General features: G+C 40.6%; 1 protein-coding gene across 4 annotated transcripts in view; it reads left to right on the top strand.

Annotated features, from left to right (window-relative positions):
* RERE (arginine-glutamic acid dipeptide repeats) overlaps nucleotides 1–27,068 on the top strand; it is a 428,379-nt gene that overhangs the window by 207,032 nt on the left and 194,279 nt on the right. For 3 of the 4 annotated variants that reach the window (XM_044237094.1, XM_044237092.1, XM_044237093.1), the window contains exon 4: nucleotides 1,120–1,245. The exons of the other annotated variant lie outside the window; for it this stretch is intronic. In XM_044237094.1, the coding sequence (XP_044093029.1) occupies nucleotides 1,120–1,245 (126 nt within the window). The remainder of the gene's footprint in view (nucleotides 1–1,119; nucleotides 1,246–27,068) is intronic. 4 annotated transcript variants of the gene reach the window in all.

The raw sequence follows: 27,068 nt of genomic DNA, 5'->3' as shown, positions 1-27,068 counted from the left end.
AGTATTGGCTTATTTTCTTGGGATTCATGTTCTTGTTTGTTTTCAAGGAGACATAGAAAAACAGGTCATTAATGGAGGATATGAAAATCTTGGATCACAGGAGGTTGTTAGTGATTCTAAAGAATTGAATGTAATAAGGCTCCCTAAAAATGGTTTAATATCAAAAAGTTTGTCATTTTTAAACACCTTTAAGAGCAGAGATTCTTATATAAGTATCTGATTTTATGGAGTTTTTAGTTCATTTAAAACCACACAAAATTGGATTGGTTAGTTTTGGGGAAGTGTTATGTACTCTCTAGAATATTTGAAAGGGAACACGCTCCAACTGTTACTTGAGGTGTCTTTTTTTGATGCTCACAAGGACGGTGCTGACTTTCAGGAGTTGCTCTATAATTGGCCGCTGCTTTTAAATGTCTTCAAAGTTTTAAAGAAAAATAAAATAGACGTGTGATACATACCAGACTGGTTTTGCCCCTAAAAGAAATAATGCCTGTCTTGAGCTTTACGTTTGTTCAGGTGGGCGTTTGTGAGAAAATTAAAGCTCATTTGAATCGTGTCTTTTTTCCTTCTAGTATTAAGCCTTTGTCTTTTACTTTTAGCTTTATAAAATTAAACCAGGACTTTGAGAATCATAAGGTCTTTCTTTGACCCGCTGATGTCTTGAATATTTCCTTATTAAGTATCTGTCTTATGCCCCTAGAATCTCACATTGGAAACTCTTCTGAAAGCTCAGTTTGTCCACTTGTGGTTCATTTTATAGTTGTGTTTATCTGACACCGTTGCTTTTTTGTTTTTAATCTAAGCAAAGCATGCCATTGTCACTGTGCTTTGGCACTGTGTCGCATCTTAACTTGGTTATTTTGGGGGCACACACCATACTGCTTTTCATCAGGACCCAGATTCCATTGTGGAGCCAGAAGGGTCATAGGTTTGTTCTTACTGAAACAAGGAAACAGCTCTGATTGACGCACAAAGGCTAACTTCAGCAGTAGAATAAATTCTCTGAGAGGCCATCTGCTAAAGGGTGGTGCAGATTCCTGCTTGTGTGCTGAGTGCCCCTAGTAACCAGGGCCGGAGGGGACGTTGGGCATGCTAACTGAAAGCTCTTTTCTTTTTTAGGTCCACAACTCCCAGGCCTGCTGCAGATCTCCAACTCCTGCTTTGTGTGACCCCCCAGCATGCTCTCTGCCGGTGGCATCACAGCCACCACAACATCTATCTGAAGCCGGGAGAGGGCCTGTAGGGGTAAGGAGAATCCCGTTTTTAAAAGCTATCAATATTTTATATCCCATAGGGTATAAAATAGGAATATTACCTCCCTCCCCAGAGCCCCTTTAAAAATGTGCTGTATTGTATGTGTTTTTAAAGGAGTAACAAGTACATGCACAGAGGAAGCAAAATACGGGACTTGCCTTACCCCTCTAGGACAGTTTCAGAAGTCAGCGGGGTTTGTTGGTGTGGGGTATTTGGGTGCCAGCAGAGAGCATGCTGGGCCGCTGCAAGGAGCAGGAGCTGGCAATCAGCAGCGAGTATGGATGTTGGCAACTGAAAGGGGAAAAAAGGGGGTAAGTTTGAGTCCAAATGTGGAACGCGCACTTCCCCAGCATCTTTGGGACTCAGGGCCCACGAATCTAAACTATTTCGGATGCTGTCCTCTCAGGTGATATTTTATAGAATATTGCTGAGGAGTAGTGAGGCTTTTCTGCAATGCCAGATACAGAATTAAACACTTCCAGAGTCTTGAGTTAGGGCATAGATCTGGTGCTCGCAGCTGCGCCCTGGTAACGTCTCTGGTACCTGGTGGTAATGACACGTGTGAGACGCTGCAGGAGAAAGTGTCTGTGGTGCTCTGTCCCCAGAGCACAGGGCCTGGCGTTAGGGATCGGTGGGTTATTTGTGTGGGTTGTATCTCACCTTTTATGAAAGTTGTATATACACCTGTCTTACTTTTTTTCCCTCTTTGTAAGGGTTTAATGATAACATTTCCTGAAAGACAGGTGTTTATTATTCTGATTGACTGCTGTTAATCGTGAAAGAAGGGTGAGGACCTGTCTTTCTCTTTTGTATGTAACCTGACTATGGGTTCAAATCCAACTCAGTTACAAAATAACACCAGGGAGTAGCCCTCACGTATGCATGTGCATAATACAGAATACAGGTAATATTTAATAGTTGTTCAATTGCTGTGTAGAAAAATAATATCTTAAAAGTAGGAGAAGGAAAAAAAAAAGTAGGAGAAGGGAGTGCTGCAGATGGGCTCTTGCACTTGGGAAAGTTTTGGGAAGGTAGGCAGGTTTTGAGGAGCTGGGTTTGTAACATGTGGACAGGCAGACTGGAGGAGCCTTCCAGGTGTACGAGTCAGCTTGTCGCCGTAAGCCACGTAGGCAGTGGGCCCGGTGAAGCTGGGAATTGAGAGAAGATGACCGCAGGACGTCTGTGAAGAGCACAGGTTAGTGAGTTGTGGGAACAGAGGTGGGATGTCATGTGGGGCCAGATCATAGAGCATTGTAAAGGTGAGAACAGGGAAGATTTTATGTGATAGGCAGAAGAGAAACCTTTGTAGGCTTTTTTATTCCAGGCAAGCTGATTTGCAAATACCTGCTTACGAAAATGGATTGGGTAGCACAGTGGAGCCGGGGCAGACTGCGGGAGCTCCAGTTAGGTGGTGAGGGCTGTCACCCATGTGTAAATGAAGAGGACCAGGGCAATGGAGATGTTGGATATTAGTAATCGTGAACAAAGCTAGGATAATCATCACAACAATAATTTCATGTTCAAATAGTTTCTGGTGTCATTTATCAAGAATTAGACCAGAAAAAATGTTCACACTGTGGAGTCCTTGGAATTCTCGATATAATAACCATTCACAATGGAAGATAAGACCGAATGTAGTGGATAAAAGTCTATTTTTAGTCTCCGGAGAGATGCACTGGCATCATAAAGGACAGATTAGCAGAGTCCCAGCTTGACCACCCACTTAAAAAACTTTAGCCTTTACCAGTTGTCTTCCGTGTGTATCTAAGAAATGATTTTATCTTTCAGGCTGGTACTTTCTCACTTTATTCTCCATTTAGTATGGGTGTCATTGTTAGACTGTCATTTACCACAGTATTCACTAATCAGGATTTGTTGAATGGACTTAAAATTCTGCTCACAATAACAATGATTTTTAGTAAACTTTTTGTATTAGCGTTAGTGATGACCAGTATTTGTTTGTTTATGTATTTATTTATAGCGGTAAAAAGTATTGTGTTCAGTGAGGTAAGTAAATTCATGATTGGTGGCATATTTAGGTACCATCATATGTAGGTTTAAGAAGATTCTATAATAAGATAATAAATCTTTGAGTCAAGATGATGCTGCATAAACCAAACTGTATTGATTGTTCTTTAACAACGCTTCTTGCTGCCAAAGTCATTTGAGCTGGATCTGAATCAGATCCAGTTGGCAAAGCTACCCCCCATGTGTGGAGCTCTCATAAATTCTGCAGGCACACAGATCTAACACAGTGCAATGAGAGAGCTGCTGGCAGAAAAAAATTGATTACAGGGTTGCAGACAATATCATTAACAGTTCTTGCCATGATACACCAGATGTCTTCCCTAATAGACTATTTTTGTTAATTTAGTTTTTATAGGGTAGTGCTAACTGCATCATAATTTAACTTTCTATGTATATTCAGGTATATGTGATGTGTGTTTCTACATTGAAGATGATCTCAACTCAGATTTAATCTTATAAATTTTAACTTACCTGTTCATATTTTAAAAAAGGCAACCTTTTTACTTACGGAGAATCTGTTAGCTTGTTTGTTTGTTTGTTTGTTTTTTAAAGCAAAAAGTGCTGTGTTTGCTGGCAATTCAGGGGTAGTGAGGGAGGTGGAAAGGCAGAGAAAACATTTCCCAGAGCCTCCCTAGACTGGGCAAAGATGATCCCCTCCAGGCACCCCCCCACCCCAGTATTGGATGGTTTCAGTGGCAAGGACAGATTCTATCCAAAGTAGAAAAGTACAGCTATTTAAAGGAGACTTAAAGATGCTTACTTATTTTCTTTGTCATGGTTGCAGCTCTGCAGGCTGGAATTCTTGTTGGCAGCACCTGACTCCTTTCCTCACTAGGAGATGAAGGATTTGACTAATTTGTTTAGTATTTTTTAAAAAGATTTTTATTTATTTATTTGACAGACAGAGATCACAAGTAGGTAGAGAGGCAGGCAGAGAGAGAGGAGGAAGCAGGCTCCCCGTTGAGCAGAGAGCTGTGGGTCTCCATCCCAGGACCCCAAGATCATGACCTGAGCCAAAGGCAGAGGCTTAACTCACTGAGCCACCCAGGCACCCCAATTTGTTTAGTATTTTTATTGTATAGTTGTATGTTTTTTGCATGTTTAAGATTGCTGTTAAGTGACTAATACAAATAAATAAAACAGGACTGTAATAGTGGAACAAACTTTTATTTCTGTCTTTTTTTTTTTGAACTACTGGTTTTGTTTTTGGTGCATTCTTTAGAGTGCATGTTTCACTTATGATGTGTTCCTTTATAACAGGGGACATATTAATTACGTTTTTAACACTTAGTTTTCTCACTTACAAAATGGGCACAGCACTACTGTCTACCCCAAGGGTTGTTGCAAAGTGTAATGAAATAATTCATTGAATTGCTTAGCATGGTATTAAGCATATAATAAGCATTCATTAAGTGTAATCTGTTGTCTTATAGTTTTTCATTGTACCAGCTCATGTTTTAAATAATTTATTAGTATTCTAGACATTCTTGTTCTAAGGTCTATAGGGCCGGAGGACTCTGAGTTTATCAGGGTCTGTGAACTTCTTAAAATTCTTGCAGGGTCTTATATGTATGTGAATTTTTCTGGAGAAAGTATTTGTTTCAACCACGGGTGCTAATCAGTAGATTCCTAGAAATGTTGAAAAAAAAATTCTAAATTAAGATTAGAAACTGTGACTCTATAAAGTCTCTGCAGTATGTCATTTAAAACCTCAAATCAGGGGGCGCCTGGGTGGCTCAGCGGGTTAAGCCACTGCCTTCGGCTCAGGTCATGATCCCAGCGTCCTGGGATCGAGTCCCACATCGGGCTCCTTGCTCGGCAGGGAGCCTGCTTCTCCCTCTGCCTCTGCCTGCCATTCTGTCCGCCTGTGCTCGATCTCTCTCCCTCTCTCTCTGACAAATAAATAAATAAAATCTTTAAAAAAAAACAACAACAAAAACCTCAAATCAGCTAGCTGTTTGTTAAGGAAGTAAACTAACATTGAGCATTTACTTTATGTCTAGGCACTGTGCTACTCTTTTCACATAGTTTAATTTGTGACATTTATTTCATTTTGCAGAGGAGAAAATTTGAGGTTTATAATTATATAAGTAAGATCTTGCTTGAGTGACTGTCAGGACTGAGGTTTAACTCGGGACCTCACCTTCACCCTTGTGTGGTCTCTGCTGCTCTCACAGCTGACTTCTGTGATGGTCCCTGCAGCGAGGCCACCTTTGCCTTAACTTTTCTTGAAGACCTCCTGAGCCGGCCTGCTGCGCACTTGCTTGGTAGAGCAGACGGCTTCTGCCACTGACAGTGTCCCAGGCAGGCCCTCGCCCTGACTGGACAGTGGTGGGAACGGCACGGTGTGAGAACCCTTAGTATCAGTTCATTTTGTTTTTGCGTTAGCTTTTGTGGTTATCATCTTTTTAGTGTCCTTTTGTTTAAAAATGCATGGTTAACCAACAGCTGCTCTTTGGGTTTCCTTTTTATTTATCTTAATGACATCTACATACATTTGAAAAATAATTCCTGTAGTCTGTTGTGTTTGTTCATCTGTGTGTGTGTGTTTCAGGTAAAACTTCATACACGTAAGAAATTGGGCTTTGCATTTCCCTTGGAGTAAATCCGCTCCACGGAAGTGCCCAAGCCTGCTTCACTAACACAGAGCAGGGAGCGAGGGCCCTGTGGCTTTCCCCAGATCCCTGCTGAGGCCAGAATCTGGGTCTCCTGTGTCTCTGATCAGTGAGTGCTCTTTCCACTGCTCCTTGCTACCTACCTCACCTCTTCAAGGATGTCTTGTAGCCGGCCTATGCCATACATCATTTACTTCTTTAAAAGCTAACGATGCTTTGCTTAATATCTACTTTAAACTTTTGTGACTGTAACTCATACCAGTGTTAAGATAGTATTTCTTACTGTGGAAGGCACTTACCATTTTCAAGAATCATTTCTAACACTGGTATTTTTCATACTTGGGGCTTCAGTACCATCTAATAATTAAAAGGAAACATTTATTATAAAATGCCATTGTAGGGGCACCTGGGTGGCTCAGTGGGTTGGGGCCTCTGCCTTCGGCTCAGGTCATGGTCCCAAGATCCTGGGATCGAGCCCCACGTCAGCCTCTCTGCTCTGCAGGGAGCCGGCTTCCTCCTCTCTCTGCCTGCCTCTCTGCCTACTTGTGATCTCTGTCTGTCAAATAAATAAATAAAATCTATAAAAAAAAAATAAAGTTAAAATGCCATTTTAAATGCTGATTATGTTTCTTTTGTAGTTCTGTGTAGAGAACTCTAATCTGGTTGCTTGTGTCGATACGCAGGGGTTTCTGAGGATATCCTGCTTTTTCAGTATTTCCTTGGCTCCCCCAGTTGACATTAAGAATGCCAAAAAAGGGGGACGCCTGGGTGGCTCAGCTGGTTAAGCAGCTGCCTTCGGCTCAGGTCATGATCCCAGCGTCCTGGGATCGAGTCCCACATCGGGCTCCTTGCTTGGCAGGGAGCCTGCTTCTCCCTCTCCCTTTGCCTGCCATTCTGTCTGCCTGTGCTTGCTCTCTTCTCCTCCCCCCCCCCCCCAATAAATAAATAAAATCTTAAAAAAAAAAAAAAAAAAAGAATGCCAAAAAAGGGCACCTGCATGGCTCAGTCCATTGATCGTCTGCATTTGGCTCAGGTCGTGATCCCAGGGTCCTGGAATTGAGTCCCACCTTGGGTTCCTTGCTCAGCGGGGAGCCTGTTTCTCCCTCTCTTTCTGTCCCCCAGCTTGTGCTCTCTCTCTCAAATAAATAAATAAAATCTTTTAAAAAAAGAATACCAAAAATAACCACTGTCTTTTATATTTGATTGTAATGAAAGGTGTTAAAACAACGGAGTTTTTAGAAAAATGGCTAATACAAATGCTGGGATTAATCCAACTACCCTAAATGAAAGGTGATTAATAGCTGTTGAATTTTAATGTAACAGGTTTAAAAAAAAAATCCTAAAATACCCAACCAGCCAGTATTAGTAATAGAGAGCATTATGACCTGCTTCCAGAGAAATTCCTTCACTTGGATTGGTTGTTTTCATATCCTGTTCTCCCATAAAGGCTAACTTCAGCTAATTTGTTCTTAAGGGCTCTCATGTTCATCTGCTCTTTTTTATTATTATTTTTTTTTTTTAAAAGATTTTATTTATTTATTTGAGAGAGAGAGACAGTGAGAGAGAGCATGAGAGGGGAGAAGGTCAGAGACCGAAGCAGACTCCCCATGGAGCTGGGAGCCTGATGTGGGACTCGATCCCGGGACTCCAGGATCACGCCCTGAGCCGAAGGCAGTCGTCCAACCAACTGCGCCACCCAGGCGTCCCTTATTATTATTTTTTAAACAAAAGGGGCATCAAGCCACATTTAGAGAACATAGATTTGAATAACCTTATTGTTTTATAAAACTGCGTACTATTTAAGCAGTCTTTTTGTAATCATAGGTCTATATGAGGGGTAGGGATTCCTTGTAGGTCTCACTGAGCTACTTCTTTTTCAGCGATGCTACTACATCACCCTTTATTACTTACAGATACTGTTGATCTTTTAGCCTTGCCTTCCCGGAGCTGTTTTATATTGTTAGAAAAATATCTAAGCAAATACGTGGAGTTCTCAGGTTTTATAAGTTTTCCAGAATTAATTTGACTAATATAAACTGCCAAAGAAATATCAGCACGTGGAAGTAGAACTTGCAGTTTTGTTTAGCTTAACTTTTTTTTAAGCGTTAGCATTATCCCTCATTTTAGGGTATCAGATAGTACTTTGGTGACAGCGGCTCTGGTAAATATCAAGGCCTTCAGTAGAGTACCGGATTTTTCTTAGGGACCGGAGTGAAGTTTTAGTAGTAAACTAAGGTTAATCAATCTCTTTCAGGGTTTGTAGAAATTACTACATTAAGTTATTTTGACTCCTGCCTAGAAGTGAGCATTTTCTGGTTTTGTCTTTGATTTCATGTTATGTCATTAGACTGAATATCAGGTACTTGTTCGTTCGTTTTTTTGTTTGTTTTTTTTTTTTTTTTAAATGGGCTTTAGTCTTTTTTTTTCTTTTCTTCTTATTTTAAGGTTTTATGTATTTGAGTGGGAGAGAGAGCAAGAGAGTACAAGCGGTGGAGAGGGAGAAGCAGGGAACCCGAAGTGGGGCTCGATTCCAGGACCCTGGGGTCATGACCTGAGCCGAAGGCAGACGCATAACCCACTGAGCCACCCAGGTGCGCAGTAGGCTTTAGTCTTCAGTTTTAGGTTCCCCACAAAATTGAGCAGAAAGTGGAGTGATTTCCCATATCTCCTACATCTCCATGTGTTTTCATGGCTCAAAATTTATTTCTTTTTCATGCTGAATAGTATTTCATTGTTTGAATATACAACAGTTTATCCATTAGCCTACTGAAAGAGACCTTCATTCTTCTGAGTTTTAGCAATTATGAATAAAGCTGCTCTAACATCCATGTGCAGGTTTTTGTGTGGATATAAGTTTTTAATTCTTTTGGCTATGTATCAAGGAGTGTGAGTACTGGATTGTATGGTAAGAGTATGTTTAGTTTTTGAAGGAGCAATTAGACTGTTTGCCAGAGTAGCAGTATCATGTTGCGTTCCCAACAGTGGTCGAGAGTTCCTTTTGCTCCACATCCTTGCCAACATTTGGTGGTGGTAGTGTTCTGGATTGTGGCCTTTCTGATAGGTCTGTAGTGGTATCTAATTGCTGTTTTGACTTGCATTTCTCTATAGCACTGATGTGAAGCTTTCCTCCCCACACCCCAATTCTATCTGTGTATCTTCTTCGGTGAGGTGTCTTTTAAGGTTTCTGGTTCCGTCATTAATCAGGTTATTTTCTTATTGTTGAGTGTTAAAGGTTCTTTGCATATTTTGGGCAGCAGTCCTTTGTCAGATTTGTCTTTTGTAGGTCTTTTCTTGGCAGTGTCATTTGCAGAACAGTTTTCAGTTTTAATGAAATCTAGTTTATCAATTCTTTCTGTCGTGGATTATGTGATTTGTGTTGAATTTAGAAAGTCTTGCCAAACTCAGGGTCATCTAGTTTTTTTCTTACATTTATCTTCTAGAGGTTTTATAGTATTGCATTTCTACATTTCAGGTCTGTGATCCATTTCAGGTCAATTTTTGTGAAGGATGTAAAGACTGTGTCTGGATTTCTTTCTTGTTTTTGCATGTAGGTGTCCAGACACCAGTCATTGAAAAACTATCTTTACTCCATAGTATCGCCTTTGCTCCTCTGTCAGAGGTCAGTTGACTGTATTTATCTGGGTCTAATTTTGGGCTCTCTGTTTTTGTTCTGAATCTGAGAGTAAAGTGTAGACGTCTTGACTCGTTACTTCTAAATAGTTAAGTGTGGGGGCGCCTGGGTGGCTCAGTGGGTTAAGCCGCTGCCTTCGGCTCAGGTCATGATCTCAGGGTCCTGCATTGGGCTCTCTGCTCAGCAGGGAGCCTGCTTCCCTCTCTCTCTCTCTGCCTGCCTCTCCATCTACTTGTGATTTCTCTGTCAAATAAATAAATAAAATCTTAAAAAAAAAAAATAGTTAAGTGTGTGTTTTGTAAGAAGAAGATGTTTGTTTATATAGCCACCACAGAGTTACCTAAAGTAGGAAATGTCACAGTGTAACAATACGAATCTAATCTGTAGACATCCACTGTTAGCCATGTGCCCCAGTAGTGCCTTCCATGATGGCACTTTGTTTTTGGGCCAAGTAACCAGACCAGCATCATGCTGATACCTAGTTACCGTGCCTCTTAACTCTCCTTTAATCTGGAACAGTGTCTTAAGCCTTTTCGTCTTTTCATGGGATTGACATGTTTGTAAAGAGTACAGTCCAGGTTTTTTTGTTGTTTGCTGTTTCTTGCATATTAGATTTAGGTTATGCATCGTAGGCCAGACTACATCAGTCACTGGTTTTGTGTCCTGAGGTCTCCATGTTAGAGAGAATATGATATCATTTTGTCACATTATTAGTGATGTTAACTTTGATTATTTGGATAAGTAACTAACTTTTCCTTCGTAATTAGTAAGTAATTTGTAGAGAGAAACTTTGAGGCCATATAAGTATCCTATGCTTCATCAAAATTTGACCCCACTAATATTAGCCCTATGTGATCATTTTTGCTGAGTCACTGTGGTGATTGTGGAATGGCACTGATTTTTTGTTTGTTTTGTTTTGTTTTGAACTCAGGCTAAATTGCTCTGCCTTTGAAAAATAGATCAGAATTCAGCTACCATTAATTCAAGTGTGGTATTTTTGTGTACAGTGAAAGGAAGAAATGGAGAGAGAGGGGTGAGGGTATGGAAAAGCCTGTTTGAGGCTTTAGGGTATTTTTCATTTTTAGCAACAGAGGCTATATACATTTTCAGTGGTTTTTTTTTTTTTTTTTTTTTAAGTAGAAAGAGGGAAAAACCTGTGGTGGTGTTTTTTTTTGTTTTTTGTTTTTTTTCCCCTCTTTACACTCTAGTGGCGAGAAAAGCTGCCTGGAAATAGTAGATCATGGACGTGATTAAAAAAATACACATTTTTACTGTTGAAACTGTGGTCTTGATTTGGTTCGTGTTGGCAGCATTTACTAGTGATCAAGTTACTTAATCTCTCTGCCCTTCAGTTTCCTCACTATAAAACCAGAATATTATATCAGTAGCTCTGGAGCAAGGCCCAGGAATCCATAGTTTTTCCAAGCACTCCCCAGGAGATGCTGATGGGCAGCCAGCTTTAGGAAATGCAAGTCTACCTTCTGCCTCAGTGACTGTTGTAAATGCACATTTGATCATGTCCTTTGCAGGAGATAGATCAGTCCCAGAACTTCTTATGTTTCTTAAACCTGAGCATCTTACGCATTTGAAAAATTGTTTTTGTGGTTCTCCCTTATCACTTAATGTCTTGCCTTCTCCAGCATACAAATTATGTATAATCTGCATATTTATATCCCTACTACAGCTTTAAGAGACAGCTTATAAATTAATTCAAACAAAACTAAAGAAAAAAAATGAAATTCTAACTACCAACATTAGTTTAATAGAATGGGTGATTTGTGTTTTGCTGAAATAGAGGAGCCACTTGCTACTGATTGCCTATGGGCCCAGATTAGTAGGGGTTGGGGTGTGGTGTCTAGCATGTTTAGATACAGTAGCAGGTTCCTCAGGATGACTCAGCTCTTCCTTTGCTTTCATTTTTGTTGTAATAATTGAGAAGCCTCCTTAAGTGTTAAGTGTAGCTGGCCATGATGTGACTTTGCCCTTATGTGGCATTAATGTGTGGCACGTTCAGTTTATCTGATTTACTTACTTTGTGATACCCATGGTAATACTACTTAGTTATTTGATTGTATATAAACTTATTCAGAACTAAACCATGTATCTCTAAACTCTGTTAATTGAAATTATAAAATAGACAGCCAAGAAAATGAATACCTTAAAAAAAAAGTTAGGATATACATTGAAATGAAAAGAAAAATGAGTCCTCTCCTTCTCCCGCTTCGCCATCTCTTGCTGCTCTCCAGGAGAGACAGCCAGCCAGTGCCCCTGACGTTGTGTCCTGGCTACTTCATGTATATATACAGTTAATTCTTTTTTTTTTTTTTTAAAGATTTTATTTATTCATTTTACAGACAGAGATCACAGTGTGTGTGTGTGGGGGGGGAAGCAGGCCCCCTGCTGAGCAGAGAACCCAATGTGGGGCTCGATCCTAGGACCCTGGGATTATGACCTGAGTCGAAGGCCGAGGATTTAACCCACTGAGTCACGCAGGCGCCCCTATATACAGTTAATTCTTAAGGAGTGTGGGGTTTAGGGGCACTAACCTCCTCCTCCCGCCTCTCCGCCCCCCACAGTAGAAAATCCCTGTATAACTTTTGGCTCCCCCAAAACTTTTAACAGCCTAACTGATGACATGAATAGTTGCTTATTATATCTTTTGTATGTTAAACGAATTATGAACTGTATTTTTTTTTTAAGATTTTATTTATTTATTTGACAGAGATTCCAAGTAGTCAGAGAGGCAGGCAGGGAGAGAGGAGGAAGCAGGCTCCCTGCCGAGCAGAGAGCCTGACTAGGACCCTGGGATCATGACCTGAGCTGAAGGCAGAGGCCTTAACCCCCTGAGCCACTCAGGTGGCCCTAAGAACTGTATTCTTATAGTAAAGTAAGCTAGAAACAAAGAAGATATTACTAAGAAAGAACGAGGAAGAAAGAATACCTTTGTATTACTCTAATGTGACAGATCTACATATAAGAGGGCCTACCACTGTAAACCTGTGTCGTTCAAGGGTCCACTGCAGTCTGTTCTTCTGGCCAGAGGAAATGAACTGACTGTGCTTCTTTAGCTGCTTGTCCGCAGTGCGTAGAACAGTTCCTGACTCTGAGAAGTTGCTCCTTATTGAATTGGTGGTTTTCTTCATTTAGAAGACAGGAAAAATATATATATTATGAAAGAATAAGGTGAAAAAGGATTGTTTTTTAAAGGAATACGTTAAATGTGACAAATGAGACCATCAGTGCAGAGTATACCATATAATATAATCAAGAGGGGAGATCAGCCAGTACCAGCCAGGAAACCTAGCGTACGTGTGTATTGGGTTTTTCAGAGGGAAGTGACAGGTGTTTTTCCACCCTGTTTTCTACCTTGCACTGACAAGGGAGAGGTGTGGGACCCAGAGGAGATTTCTGATGACGGTTTCAGTGATTAGATATAAGTATATGGCTCAGGAAAAAAATTTTTTATTTTAAATATTTGTTTCCATGCCTGTTGGAATTCTCAGGGGCTTGTGGAACTCATACAGCATATTCCTTGTACACATGCACATATATATCCCTTTTTCAGCTAATGTAATATGAAGCCGGTTTATTATGTTTTTTATTTCATTTATTTGCTGTTTTGGTCTCTAGTGCTGGTTTTCTTTGCCCTTTGAATCTCTCTTAGAGGGGAGCTCACTGTACTCTTAAAACAGAAAAGTGGGGGATATATTGTTGGTTATGAGGCGGCTGCCCTTGGTTGCAGCCTCTTGACAAGTGCCGGTTCTGTGATGCTGAAATCAAATGGAGAACGCTGCTGCACTGCCCCAGGGCCTTGTAACAATTTATAGTTTGGATGGAAAAGCAGAAGGAACTAAAAGGCAGTTATACAATGCCGTTGGTGTCCTGCAGTAGGTGTGTGTGGTGACCTTGAACCAGAGACCCTTGGGATTAATTAGTAAGGTGCCTTGAACCAAAGGATTGCGGAGGGATGTTTAGGAATTGCATCCAAAGGCAAATTAGCAGCAGAAGTGGCTGACCCCAGCTTCTTATTCCCACACATTTGGTGGGAGGGTGGAGCTAATTGTCTACAACAACAGAAAGGAAATTGAATGACATTAGTGGAGTTTTAGGGTGGTGTAACTGGCGTGCAGAACATTCTGTCAGGGATGAAGGTGGTTTGATTTGTACTTGAATCAGAGACCATTGGCTTGATTTCAGTCTAAACATTTTTTTTTAAATGTATTTCTAGTGTATAAAGATTCAGAAATACTCTTAATATTACTACTAAATTTACTGTTTGGTTAAAAAACTTCTTTTGGAAGTTCGGGGACTTTCTAACCTTCCTTGTTAGAATGGGGAATTGGTGGTCCATACCTATACAGCTTTGCTTTGTTAGTACTGCCTGCTTGGATATATTAAAAATGTCCACAGATGTCCAGAGATTGGCACACTCCCCACAGTGATTGAATGTCAATCTGCTCCTAAGAAATTGAGCAGATTTGTTAACAAACAAGATGGGAATGCACAAAGATATCTTGATGCATTGTTACACTTATTTAAAAGAAAGGCAGCTGGCAAATGATAATTGACAGATATGTTTAATCTGTAGAACTTGAAATGCTGCTATGGTTACTGTTGGTTAAGTAGGGAAGACACGTCCATGAGACCAGGGCTTCTCTAGAAACGGATGAAGAACGACAAAGAATCCAAGGTGACAGTTAAAGGATTGCATGGCAGGAAAGGCACTGTGATTAAATCCCCTGATGTTGTCACTGAGCTGTAAGGCTGAAGATAATGCGCTCTCCTCAGCTGAAAACAAGAATCGATACTCACTCCTTGATGGGCTAAATTATTAAAAAGAGCCCTTCTTACAGTGTTTCATTATCTTGGATTTGCCTCAGCTGGTGATTTGTCGGCAACATAGGGAGATTTGCTAGCTATTTTGTATTAAAATTATTCAGTCGGCCGGTGGAGCCTTTGGATAATTCCTTCCATTTAGCAGTGCTCTTGAATAGATGTGTGATTTACTTTTGCCTAAGTGACTTTGTATCTTTTGGAGTTACTAAACAGAGTGTTAGGCTTTCTTTCTTTCTTTCTTTCTTTCTTTCTTTTTTTTTTTTTTTAAGATTTAATTTATTTATCAGAGAGAGAGAGCACAGGCAGACAGAATGGCAGGCAGAGGCAGAGGGAGAAGCAGGCTCCCTGCTGAGCAAGGAGCCCGATGTGGGACTCGATCCCAGGATGCTGGGATCATGACCTGAGCTGAAGGCAGCTGCTTAACCAACTGAGCCACCCAGGCATCCCTCTTTCTTTCTTTTTAAACCTTGTTTTCTTGTTTGTTTGCTTTCTTTTTTGTAGCTGGGGGTGGGAGGTTAACAGATTATTTTAGTGATGCCCTTAGCAAACATCAGCTGCATTTGGCACTTTACGTCAGCCTGACATATTGGTTAATGCATGCTGAGTTTTACACTCTTCCCTTAGGAGGAAAATTTTGTAAGAAGTTGACTTCATTTTTATTAATAGTGTGTGTGTGTGTCCCTTAGTAGTTTTAATTTAATTTGTTGGCTGATGTGATTTCAGCCGAGTTGAAAAGCAAAGTAACCTCATTTCATGAGCTTTAGGGAGAGAGGAAAAAAAACTAGCACTGTGATCCCAGTATAATAAAAAGGCTAAGGAATGTTAGAATGGGAAATTGGTCGGTCAGTGCTTTGCCATTCTCCATTGGCCTGGGAAGAGTTATACAGGAGGCATTGCCATGTGGAAGCATAATTTGACTTGTCCATTGGACCGGCACAGTTGGAATCTTCTGGATGAAGTTTGAAGCCTTCTGCTCTTCTGCAGTCTGTCTGAGGAGAGATAAGACTCTGCTTCTCAGTGTTTCAAGATTGGTGGTATTTTTATATAATCTGTGGTAGAGACAGTACTGATTCAAAAAGATTTTATTTTTTATTTCATTATTTTTTTTAGAGGGGGGAGAGGCAGAGGGAGAAGGAAAGAGAGAATCTTAAGCAGACTTCATGTCCAGTGCAGAGCCCGACATGGGGCTCGATCTTATGACCCGGAGATCATGACCTGAGCCAAAATCAAGAGTCAGACGTTTAGCCAACTGAGTCATGCAGGCACCCCTCTAAAAGATCTTTTTGGTTCAGCCTTAGCCTCAGGAGGAGCGTGCTTAGCTAGACAAAGCCGTGTTAAGAGACATTGGTCCCTGTAGTGGAACCATGAGGTGAGGCTAAAGAATAGTGTAAAATCACATTTCTGCTTCCCTGGAAAGCTGATCAGATTGAAAAATCCTTTTTATCTAGTGTGGAGGGGAGAGAGAGTGGGAAGGGAGAGTAAATGGAGTAAGGATGGAAAGAGAGGGAGATCTTTGTGAACTACTGCGACTAGCTTCAGTAACAGTATTAGACTTGGCTTATGTCATGGAATCCAGCCATGGTTGGTGCACAGCTACCATGGAGAGACTCTGGTATGGGAGAGCTCATTTGGGAGAAGTGAACCCCAGGTTGGGTTCCAGTGTCAGAGAGTCTCTGGGGAGAGAGATCCTGTTCCTAAACATTGCAGCCAGCTCCCTTGGCCAGCTCCATTGCTTCTGTATGTGCTGGGGAGCCAGGAATACCCTGTGAGCCCCACCTGTGTTCCTGTAGATGGTTAATGATGATGTCTTGTGTGCTCTTTGTTTCCTGTTCCCCCGGCCTGATTTGTAGCTTGCCCTTCCTTTCCAAGTCTTTTTGGTTGAAAGGGTAAGTAAAGGACGTGGGTGGTGGTCTGTCCAGGAGCGAGAGAGAGCTGGCACTCCAGCAGGCGGATGGGTTGAACATTTCACAATTCCGGTGAAGGAGTCTGTAGAATGCACACTTGTGTAATGTCACAGCAATGTGGAGAACACAATCTCCGTTTTCAACTTCTTTCATGATGCTGCTTTGAATGAATTTGGAATTCTTCTGAAAGAAAGAGGTGTTTCCCTTTTATATTTTGGGGAGAAGGGCGGAGGACTGAGACCTAGACAACCACTGGTGTTAACTTGCTCCTTGGATGAAATGATGCCTTCCTCTGATTGCCAGAGAAAATCTAATTACCTAACATTGACCGCTGAGTATCAGGCAGTTTGTTGCACAGAGGAATGGGTTCTTTTAGAAGATGGACTAGAAAGCTGTCAAAAGGATTAATCAGTTAAAAAAAAAAAATCCAGTGAGGTGTTTATTTACAAAATTATAGTGAAACTCCCTCGCTTTACAGACTTGATTATTGTTCAGGTCAAATTAGGTTATGCATAAGTGCACTTCAGCCTCTCCCTTTGCCCAGAATCCGACTCGGACATCCTGCTCCTCTCTCTGCACACGTGGGGCAGGGACCCTGCAGGCTCAATTCCTTTGTATCTGCATCTTCTTAGTCATGGAATCTGAACACATTGGTTCTTACTCCTACCAAATTTTCTAGTCCTATGTATTTTTTCTTCCTGTTGGTTTATTGCTTCCTGTTGGTTTATCATTTTAGAGATCTAGTTTAGGAAGAAGCAACATGAATTTCTTTGAAAATTCAAATGTCTGTTTAAAAATTAGCATCGGTGTAAATGAAATGGTTAAATACTTGCTATTTTAGCTCCCAAAGGAAGCAGTGAGAGGTGAGACCCAGTGAAAGTTCCCTTTTAACTGGAGCATGCCCTGGGCATCTGTCATGTTTAATAATGCTTTTGACCTTTAGGAGTGTTGAACTTGGAATTTCTCTTAGGTCATCTTGGGGGGCATTGTCATACACTCTGTATTAGCATTGTTTCTAAAGATAGGTCACACCAGATCATACATAGACCTTTGAGGCTAATTCATTAGAGAAATTTGTTTTATCATTCAAATTGAGTTTTCCCTGTAAGGGAGATAAAATATCAGTGTGTTTCACTAGATTTTTGAGTCACAGACTGCTTTGTTTTTGGCATACTGGTTGGAGATGTTTCTGTCTTTGTGTCAGCTTTTTTCCAGGCGAATCTTACGTCTCGTGAACTATAACTGCATATATGTTCACAAAGGTATTTAGGAAACTTAGGCTCGTTCTTGACAATTTCCTGAGAAGTGCCATCTTAGTTTTTGCTGCTGCTCAGGTAGGTGATTAGTAACATTATTACTTCTTGACAGGTGTTTTTTGCAGCCATTGGGTGGTAATAAGCATATTGCATATAGGAAGAATTAAATGTATGGCTTTTTTTTTAGGTTATTTTTTCTTTGGCAGTCAGCTTATACCTGTAAAGAATATTGTACATAATAAAGTTTGGGTCCTAATTTTCCATGTGGGTCCTTTTTTCTTTTTTTTCTTTTTAATGTTGCAACAAAATATTCAGGACAGCAGAATAGCCTTTAAAAAAATCTTTTTAATGAAAAGTATGCTTTTCTATTTAATTTAGTATTTAGCAGATAAGTATTGATATGGGCAAATACTTCAGTGTTTGTTGCTGATGAAATAAAACATTTGATACCCACATAAGCGAAGAAAACTTGCCCAAATAAAAATGAGTCCATAGTCACAGATGACATGGCTGATCACCAGCTTTTTAATAATAGACTTTTGCTCACAGATGCATCGTGGGAACTGAGTGGGGCTGGCCACATGCCAGCCTTTCTTCACCATTTAAAGAACAGTACAGAACTCATCAGAGTGACAGTGGTTCTTAGAAGTCTATATTAAAGGACATTATTATTATTACCAAGACCATATTATCCAAACAATTTTTAAGAAGCATTGCTACTTATTGACAGATCCTGTTTGTATCCAGATAGAGTATTAATGTTTCAGATTTTACTTGAGAGTAGGATTTGAGTGTTTATGTAGTATCCTAAACTAATGTGATAATGCATGTATCATTTGTATTTGCTCTTAATTTAGTCGGTACATTTCTGGCTAAATTATTATAAAATTGTCTGGACTTTTTGCCTCTTTGTGTCCTATCCACAAATGCTTTGTTAAACTATTGTAAAATGTAGTACATTCTCACTGCAATCATTAAATCCCAATTCTGTCATCACTAGTGGACCAAACAAAAGAGTTAGTGGAGAATTGCTTTTTTTTTTCCTCTTATTATTTTGAGCTGGTATATCTTTTTTTTTGAGCTGGTATATCTTTATATCCATTGGCATACATATATTATGTAACTCATTGTGTAATACTCGTGATTATTTATGTTTTATTTTACTATGATTACGATTAACTAATTTCACTTCACTGAGAGTTAGATTGCTCTTATGGAAGAAGTAGCCAGCTGGCTTCTTTTTTCAATTCTTGCTATCAAAACTTCCCAGCTGTGTTACTTTAAGTGAGCTATTTAATCTTCTAAGGGTATTAGTTTCCATCTATCTGTCATATCAAGGTAATACTTGTCCTGCTTACTTATAGGATTATTCTCATGAGAATAAAGAGAGGTAATAGAGTGCTTTGAAAATTTTACAGTGGCCTCCAAATGTAGGAGTATTAGTTGTTGTTAAGATTGGCTGTATATAATAAAAGCCTAAATCACAGTGGTAAAAAGTATGTGTTCTCATGTAAAACAAGGTGTCTTCAAGGGTACGCCATCCAGGGTTGATAGAGGGACCATGCTTCTCAGGCATCTTGTTTCCTGCCTGCGGCTGCATTGTCCTTACTGCATGGTTTCCATTCTCAAGCTTTCCTTGTGGCCACAGATGGCCCAGGGAATGAACTATTTGTTGCTGTTCTACGATGAGGTAAGTATAGAAACAGAAAGTAACCATTTAGAGATTTTTTATAGCCGTTTGACATTGCTACAGCATCTTATTTATGTTGTATAAAACACTGCTCTGGAGTGGATGGGGGCAAGTGGTTCTTCGCCACAGCTAGACAGCTGAAGGAGGAGGGCATACAGGCAGAAGCCAAGACCGCCCATTCCAGCGCATCTCTAGTAGCCCCATCTAACAGCTTCAGTTCACATGGATTTTCTTGGGGGCTGCAGTTGTTTTGTCTGTGTTCCAGTAGTGGAGGGGTTCTGTTATTAAGGAAAATGGGAGAACAGCAATAGGGTAGGCAGCCAGCAATCTCTGCCCCAGTGGGACAGGTCTGAAACCTCAGAGCCATTCAGCACAGAATCGGATTCACAAAGGCTGCCCAGTTCTTTAGTGATAATGACTCCAGGGGCAGCGGCTGTTTCTGGGGGCTAGGAGAACTGTGCGTATGTCAGGTGGAAAAACATACTGAGAGTGTCAAGAGCAGAGTAAAATATAAGAGATTATATAGTTACTTTTCATAGAGAGGAACATTTTTTAAAAAGATTATTTATTTATTTGACAGGGGGAGAGAGAGAGACAGACAGACAGAGACAGTGAGAGAAGGAACACAAACAGGGGAGTGGGAGAGGGAGAAGCAGGCCTCCTGCTGAGCAGGGAGCCTGATGGGGGGCTCCATCCCAGGACTCTGGCATCATGACCCAAAGTGAAGGCATGACCCAACTGAGCCATCCAAACGCCCCTGGAAAGGAACTTTTTTTTTTTTTTTTTTAAAGATTTTATTTATTTATTTGACAGACAGAGATCACAAGTAGGCAGAGAGGCAGGCAGAGAGAGAGGCGGAAGCAAGCTCCCTGCTGAGTAGAGAGCCCGATGCGGGGCTCGATCCCAGAACCCTAAGATCATGACCTGAGCCGAAGGTGGAGGCTTAACCCGCTGAGCCACCCAGGCGCCCCGGAAAGGAACATTTTTAACAGATTGTAAATTTATTTGTATTTATGAATTTAGTTACAGTTCCTCATCTTAAACCAAGATGGATTATCTTCATGCAAATATGATTAAGTGTGGTTCTCCAAAGATAAGCTATGGCAGTGGAGGGGTGCTTGGCTGGCTCAGTCAGTAGAATATGCCAGTCTTGATCTCAGGGTCATGAGTTCAAGTATCGTGTTTGGTGTAGAGCTTACCTATAAAAAGGTATGAAAGTAGAGCTTTTGAAAAGATGACTTTTAAAAGGTATCTTTTTGTTAGTTAGGAATTGGCGTGATCCTCTTTGGTATATTGTGTGTAAACACATGTAGGGTACAAGTTGTAGGGAAGTTTTTAAGAGACTAGTTTAACAAGGATGAATGGCTTATGATTTATTTGAATTTTATTTGTGTTTTCAGATCTTAATTTCATTGTTTCATCAGTATTAGGAAGTCTGGTAAAATGTCTTCACCATGAATGGAATCCTTCACATTGCGGCATTGCTGTTTTTCCCCCCTAATATAAAAGTGTTTGTTTCCTTCTGGCGTCTTAAGCCAGTATATATTAAATGTTCTTATTATGTAGCATTTGGTACTAGGCATCTTTAGAGGAAGGGATTACGAATGATGGCTGCATCTTTAAGAGAAAGTCAAAGTTCGTGCCTTCATCATGTGCAAGTATTTGTGGGAGGCATAGGGCACAAGTAGATGTCTTTAAGGTAGCTAAAGGCATTGTGTTTGCTGTAGTGTCTGTACATTAGAGAGTAGGTGCAAAGTGATCGAACCTGTCCATTGGTAAGGTAAAGAGGAGGCGTCCTAATGAACCGGGTGGTTTGGAGTTGGCTTTTACAGATAAGGGGGAGAAGAGTCAGGTCTAGATGGAGAAACTTTTACCACCAACTGCTTGTTGGTTCAGAGTGATGTTTGTTCTCTGTAGTTCTCATCATATGGATGATTTTTAGTCATAGTGATGGGATTTGGAATGTGAGAAGCTTGTGGGCAGTGTCCATTAATTAGCTTATGTAGGCAGTTTTGCAGTGAAAATCGATGATTGTGCTTGGCTTTTCAGCTAAAGGCATTAACTGGCATTTTATTTTTTCTCTTAGTCAGTGAAGGTAATGCTGATGGTCATTTGCCATTCATGGTCACTGAGCAAAACCTACCATGGTCACATGTGGTCAGTGACTGCCGGTCAGGCAGGACTGTTCTTGCTTTTAGACCATTTTTTTCTTGACCATTCCATTTGAAGAAAAAATGTACCTTTCCTTCTCGTTTTATCCCAGAAAAACCTTCTCGTGCCACCCAGTTATTCATAGAGAAAAACTTGCCTTATCTGCTAGCCCAGGTGGCTTGATCTTTACTTTCTTGCTGCCCTGTGGAAGTTGGTACAAGGTATAGTGCATTCGACGACAACGCCACAGGACTCTCTTGCAGCCTTTTCTTCAGAGTCTCAGTTGGAAGAGGTCTGCTGGCTTTTCCCCTTTATAGTGAGCAAACATTTGGGAAGCTCGTGCTCAGTTCTGAACATCTGAAATAGTTGAATAACTTTCAGTTGCTCCAGACCCTGACAACGATGCAGTTGAGTGAGGATAGTTTGCAGAGTAATTGGTTGGCAACTCTTTCTACTCAGCAGTACTTCAGCTGTTTCTGGAGAAAGAAACTGCTAGAGGATTCTGGGTGAGCCCAGGCATGTGGTCAGTGGCAGAGAAGCCACAGCTGTGACTCGGTATCACTGAGGAGGCTGCAGGAGTAGGAAGTCAAGTAGAAGTGGAGGAAATGCAGTCGGAGGACTAGGTGCTCCAGAGCAGCGGACTGACCATGTACTTACCCCGCTGCCTGGAAGCACTGCCTTCAGATTGCTTTTCTAAGTGTGAACTAATTAAGATTAGGAAATTTCAGGTTTTACTTTAGAAATCTTAAAGCTGTGGTTTGTGTTCTTTTCTCCGGCAGTATCAGAATCATAATACCAGGTAGAAAGCCTTGGCCTTTGAGTCAGTGCGACTTGTAGGCTGCAAAGTGGGCCACATTTCCCCCTCAGTTTTCAGGGCTTCTCTGGCTTTCTGCTTAATGCTGTACAGTTTCAAGACATTTATTTCATGAGTTAATTAACCCCCCTAAATGGGTTTTAAATTTCTTAAGAGAACAAGCTGTATTTTGAACATTTCTGGTATTTTCTGTGGTCCCTAGTAGTTTTCTTGGGCATCGTAGGCTGTTTGTTTCTGGAGGTGGTGGATTTGCTGCCTCTCTCCAAGTGGCTGGCTCCTTGTCCTTCAGATCTTCGGTCAGATGTCACCTCCTCTGGAAGGCTTTTCTGACTACCCTATCCATGGCCTCATCCTCTTTCATCTTTGGTCGTTTTTGTAAGATAATTGCCCACTCTTAATGTCTTTTACTTTTTTTTAATGGCACTGATGATCATCTGAAATCCCTTGCAGGTTTATTTACTTGTTTTCCTTTCCCCAAGGATAGAACTTGGGGAGGGGTGATGGTGGTGGTTTTTGAGCTCAGCCTGGAAGGGTTGGAAGGATTTGACTGGAAAGTTACCAGGGCTTTAGCTGAAGCCTTTTTGGACAAAGGAAGGAGGTAGAATATTTTTGTTGAATATTGGAGTCTAGTTTGTTTTGGTAATGGCAGTGATTGATGATAGAACTGGAAAGGTATGTCTGACTCTAGAAGCCAGGCTGAGAAACTGGATTTCATTTGTTAGATGGTGGGGAACCATGGATGGTTTGTTAGTAGTTGAGTGTATGATCAGAACTCTGCTTTAAGAAAATTAGATTAGAGTTAGAAGGAACTCACTGGGAAGCTGCTAAAATAGCTCGGATGAACCAAAGTGAGGGCCTGATCTTCGATACTCTTAGGAAGGGAGGACCTTGCTTAAGTTATTAAACAGGATTTACGTACTGTGCAACGAAAACAAATGTCCTTGTCACTGATCAGTTTGTATTGCAGGTAGGAAACACTTAGAATTCAGTGGAATAATTTGAGATATGTATTATATGCACTGAGGACTCCTAAGTTTTTGTTGTTGTTTTGTTTTGTTTTTGTTTTTGTTTGTAAGGGTAGGTAGAAATTATTGATTCTGCAAATTTTGTATGGAGACTCAGAGAAGTTCAGTGATTTTCCTAACATCATGTTATTGACAGCCAGATTTTGAATTTAGGTCTCTGTAATTTTAAATCCTGTGCTTTTTTCCTATAAAATAGTCTGTAGAGGACAAATGAGAAAGATGGTGGAGTCAGAACATGTCGGGTTCTCTGATCATTGGCTGTTGGGTGTGAGAGAAGATGAGGAACCCGGTAATAAAGGGTTTTGAGATCCAGAGCTTGGGACAGGGTTGGTTCCATCAGAAGCTGTGGTAATTGTTATGAGAAAGTAATTCAGTGCTAGTTCTCTCGTAAGTTTTATTTTACTTGTTTATATTTCAAAATTGTTCTTAAATTAGTTTCCTGGCCTGAATCCTTACTCTAAGGATGCCAGTCTGCTCAAATAGGCTACGAAGGGATTATCTGTTATGGGCAAATTAGCTATTCATTCCTTTTGTAGACTCCTGTGACCATTCCAGCTGCTTTCTCATATCTTGTCTTTATTTTCTTACATACGTTTTCTAATTTAGTTCTTTTGGTTTGGTTGCCATTTTGTCTTTTAACTAGCAGCCACATAATTATGAAATGTTTAAATTTGTGAACATTGGTAAAATATATCTTATAGCTGCTGCATGTAGCATCTGGTCTCCAGCTGAAATCTGTCTGAGGCCCGAAGTTCACTTACTCGGAGGAGACTGGTCCTTTCGGTGCGCTCTTCTTCCCCGGAGTCTCCTCCTCTGGTTACCAGAGCTTTGCCTGATACCTTTTCTTTTCTTTCTTTCTTTCTTTTTTTTTAAAGATTTTATTTATTTATTTGACAGACAGGGATCACAAGTAAGCAGAGAGGCAGGCAGAGAGAGAGAGGGAAGCAGGCTCCCCGCTGAGCAGAGAGCCCCGTGCAGGGCTGGATCCCAGGACCCGGAGATCATGACCGGACGTGAAGGCAGAGGCTTAACCCACTGAGCCCCCCAGGTGCTCCACCTGATACCTTTTCTTACACAGAGTGTTGGTGAGGTGTATTATTAATGTTTTCTTTAAAAAAAGAAAGAAAGAAAGAAAGAAAGAAAGAAAAGGTCCTTACTGCAAAGCACAAGTATAAACAACTCTGCAAAGCATGTATGTAGCTTAATGAATTATTTTAATGTGGAAATTCCTCTCAGGTCAAGAAGTAGAGAACTTTGCCAGCCATCTGTCGAGTTCCCCCGCAGTGATGGTCCTCTCCTTCCATACAGTGTTAACCATGGCTCTGACTTTTGAAGTCATTATTTATGTTCTTTTATAGTTTTACCTCCAAGGGTGGCTCTCTCTGGGCGCTAAAGTTTCGTTTTGGCTGTGATACGTTTTTTAAATCTGTTATAAGCTGTAGATTTCCCCTTCATCATCCCTTTATTTTCTTAACACTTTATTTATTGACAAATCCAAGCCATTTGATCTGGAGATTCTCCCACAGTCTAGATATTATCGATTGTACAGTGCAGTCAATACAGAGATGTGCCTCTGGCCTCTGTATTTCTTGCACAGTAGTAGCTGCATCTCGAGGTTTGGTCGGACTTGGGTCTGAGCCATTTGGGCAGGTTTATGGATAGTGTAATACACTTTCACCTGTTACATGTTACATCTGGTATTTGTTCTTTTTTGGTATTATACCCATACCTGGTAGTTCCTTGGGAGCTGCAAAATTATGAAATTCTAATTGTATTATTTTGTTTTCATTTATTAGCTAGAATAATTTTATATGGCAGTGCTTCCTTTCATCTATTTGGTTACCCAATTGTGCAGCTTGTATTAGAAAGGCAGGATATATAGACTTGATGTTTTTCTTTATTTACCCAGTTTTCTTTTCTTTTTTTTTTTTTTAAAGATTTTATTTATTTATTTGACAGAGAGAGATTACAAGTAGGCAGAGAGGCAGGCAGAGAGAGAGAGGAGGAAGCAGGTTCCCTGCTGAGCAGAGAGCCCGATGCAGAACTCGATCCCAGGACCCTGAGATCATGACCTGAGCTGAAGGCAGCGGCTTAACCCACTGAGCCACCCAGGCGCCCCTATTTACCCAGTTTTCAAATACTGCATTAGTTACCGTTAAACCTTTTTTGATGGGTTTCAAATAATTGCAGTTCTTAAAACTTATTGAAGCCCAGATTGCTTTACGGTTGACTAGTGATAGCGTCTTCCAGTTGGCTTCTAAGTGCTTTTGATATGACCCTAGTGGTCTAATAGTGCCCTTGGTGTCTGTATGTTTAGATATTTCATCCTCCTCTTGTGCATTGTAATGTTTCCTGGAATCAGCATTTCTTCTAGAATCCTTAGTTTCTTTTAATGAGAAATGATAGTTCAGGAGCACAGTCTGGGCCATTTAGGTCTCTTTGTTACCAGATTGGTCATTGATTTTTCCATCTTTTTTTCCCTCGATTTGTATATTATGTGAAAACTATGTGCAAATTTGTAAAATGTCAGTGGACAGAGCTGGTAAATACCAATTATACCTTATAAGTCATACTGATTTTTTTTTTTTTGCAGATTTATTTATTCATTAGAGAAAGAGGAAGAGGGTGAGAGGGGAGAGGGAGAGAGTCTCAAGCAGACTCTTCGCTGAGCATGGAGCCCAATATGGGGCTCTGTCCCATGACCCATGAGATCACAACCCAAGCTGAAACCATGAGTCAGATGGATGTCCAACCCACTGAGCCACCCAGGTGCCCCAAGATCGATCATCTGTCCATACACAGACACACACACGTGTGTGTGTCTGTGTGTGTGTGTGTATATTATATATATGGTGGGTCATAATTTTGGTTTTCTGGACTAGTATGCTTAAGTGTATACTGTGTGCTTTTAAAGTATGGAGTTTCAAGTATTTTTATTTCAGGAAAATTTTCTTGGATTGTAGTTTTTAGTATTTGTTCTTACATTTAAATTTGATTTTCTTTTTCAGGAGATCCTGTATCTGTATGCTAGTTGTTCCCTGCCTGTCTCTAGTATTTGTCACTTTTTCCTGAATCCTTTTTATGTTTTTTTCTTTCCTTTTTTAACGTTTTAAAAATTTTCTTCTTTTCATTTTCTTTTTCCCCTCGTAGGCATTGTTAGCTCTGTTTATTCACTCTTGTATTCCTCTTGGATTAGTCTTCATTTATTAAATAATTTGTCTGGCCTTTTGCTTCTGAGTTCTCAGGAGTCTGATTGATGTTGTTCCCTAATGTCTCGTATCTTTTATTTAATGGTATCTTTTAACTTGTGTTGTAACAGCATGGTACAGTTTGTCTGAGGGCCGTGCACCAGTGTGTGCATTTTTTCCTGTGCTTTCACTGACTGTAGGGATGTTACCCAGTGCCTCCTCCTTTTTTTCCCTGTTCATAACATTGTATGACGTTTATTCTCAAGTACTTTTCTTTTTGCTTATTTTTATGCAATTTTAATTTTTCATGAACTTTCAGAAGGAGATGTGGTTCAATGGAGTTTATATCCTCTAAAGTCACAGAGCAGTTTCTTCCCTGTTAAATTTGTAATTGTTCCATTCCGTGTTGCTTCTCCTCTGCCGCGGCTCCTTGTCCTGGCAGGGCACTCTGGTAACTTTGTATGAGTTCACAAGTGGTTAGACTTCTTAGCCTCCTCTGGCTTCCTCCTCGTACTGACTTGCTGTCCACATGGTCAGAACCCTTGCAGTCTCCAGCTGCTGTTCTCACCTTGATCTACCTCATTGCCTGTTAGCTGTTTTGAGAGCCTCCTGATCCTAGGTGTGCCAGATACCCCGTTCATTCCTTCTGTTTTCCTCTCCTGCAGATGCTGATAAC

This window comes from Neovison vison, chromosome 2 (assembly GCF_020171115.1).
Source record: "Neovison vison isolate M4711 chromosome 2, ASM_NN_V1, whole genome shotgun sequence".
In the NCBI taxonomy this organism is placed as follows: Eukaryota; Metazoa; Chordata; class Mammalia; order Carnivora; family Mustelidae; genus Neogale; species Neogale vison.
This window is presented reverse-complemented; position numbering and strand designations above follow the sequence as displayed.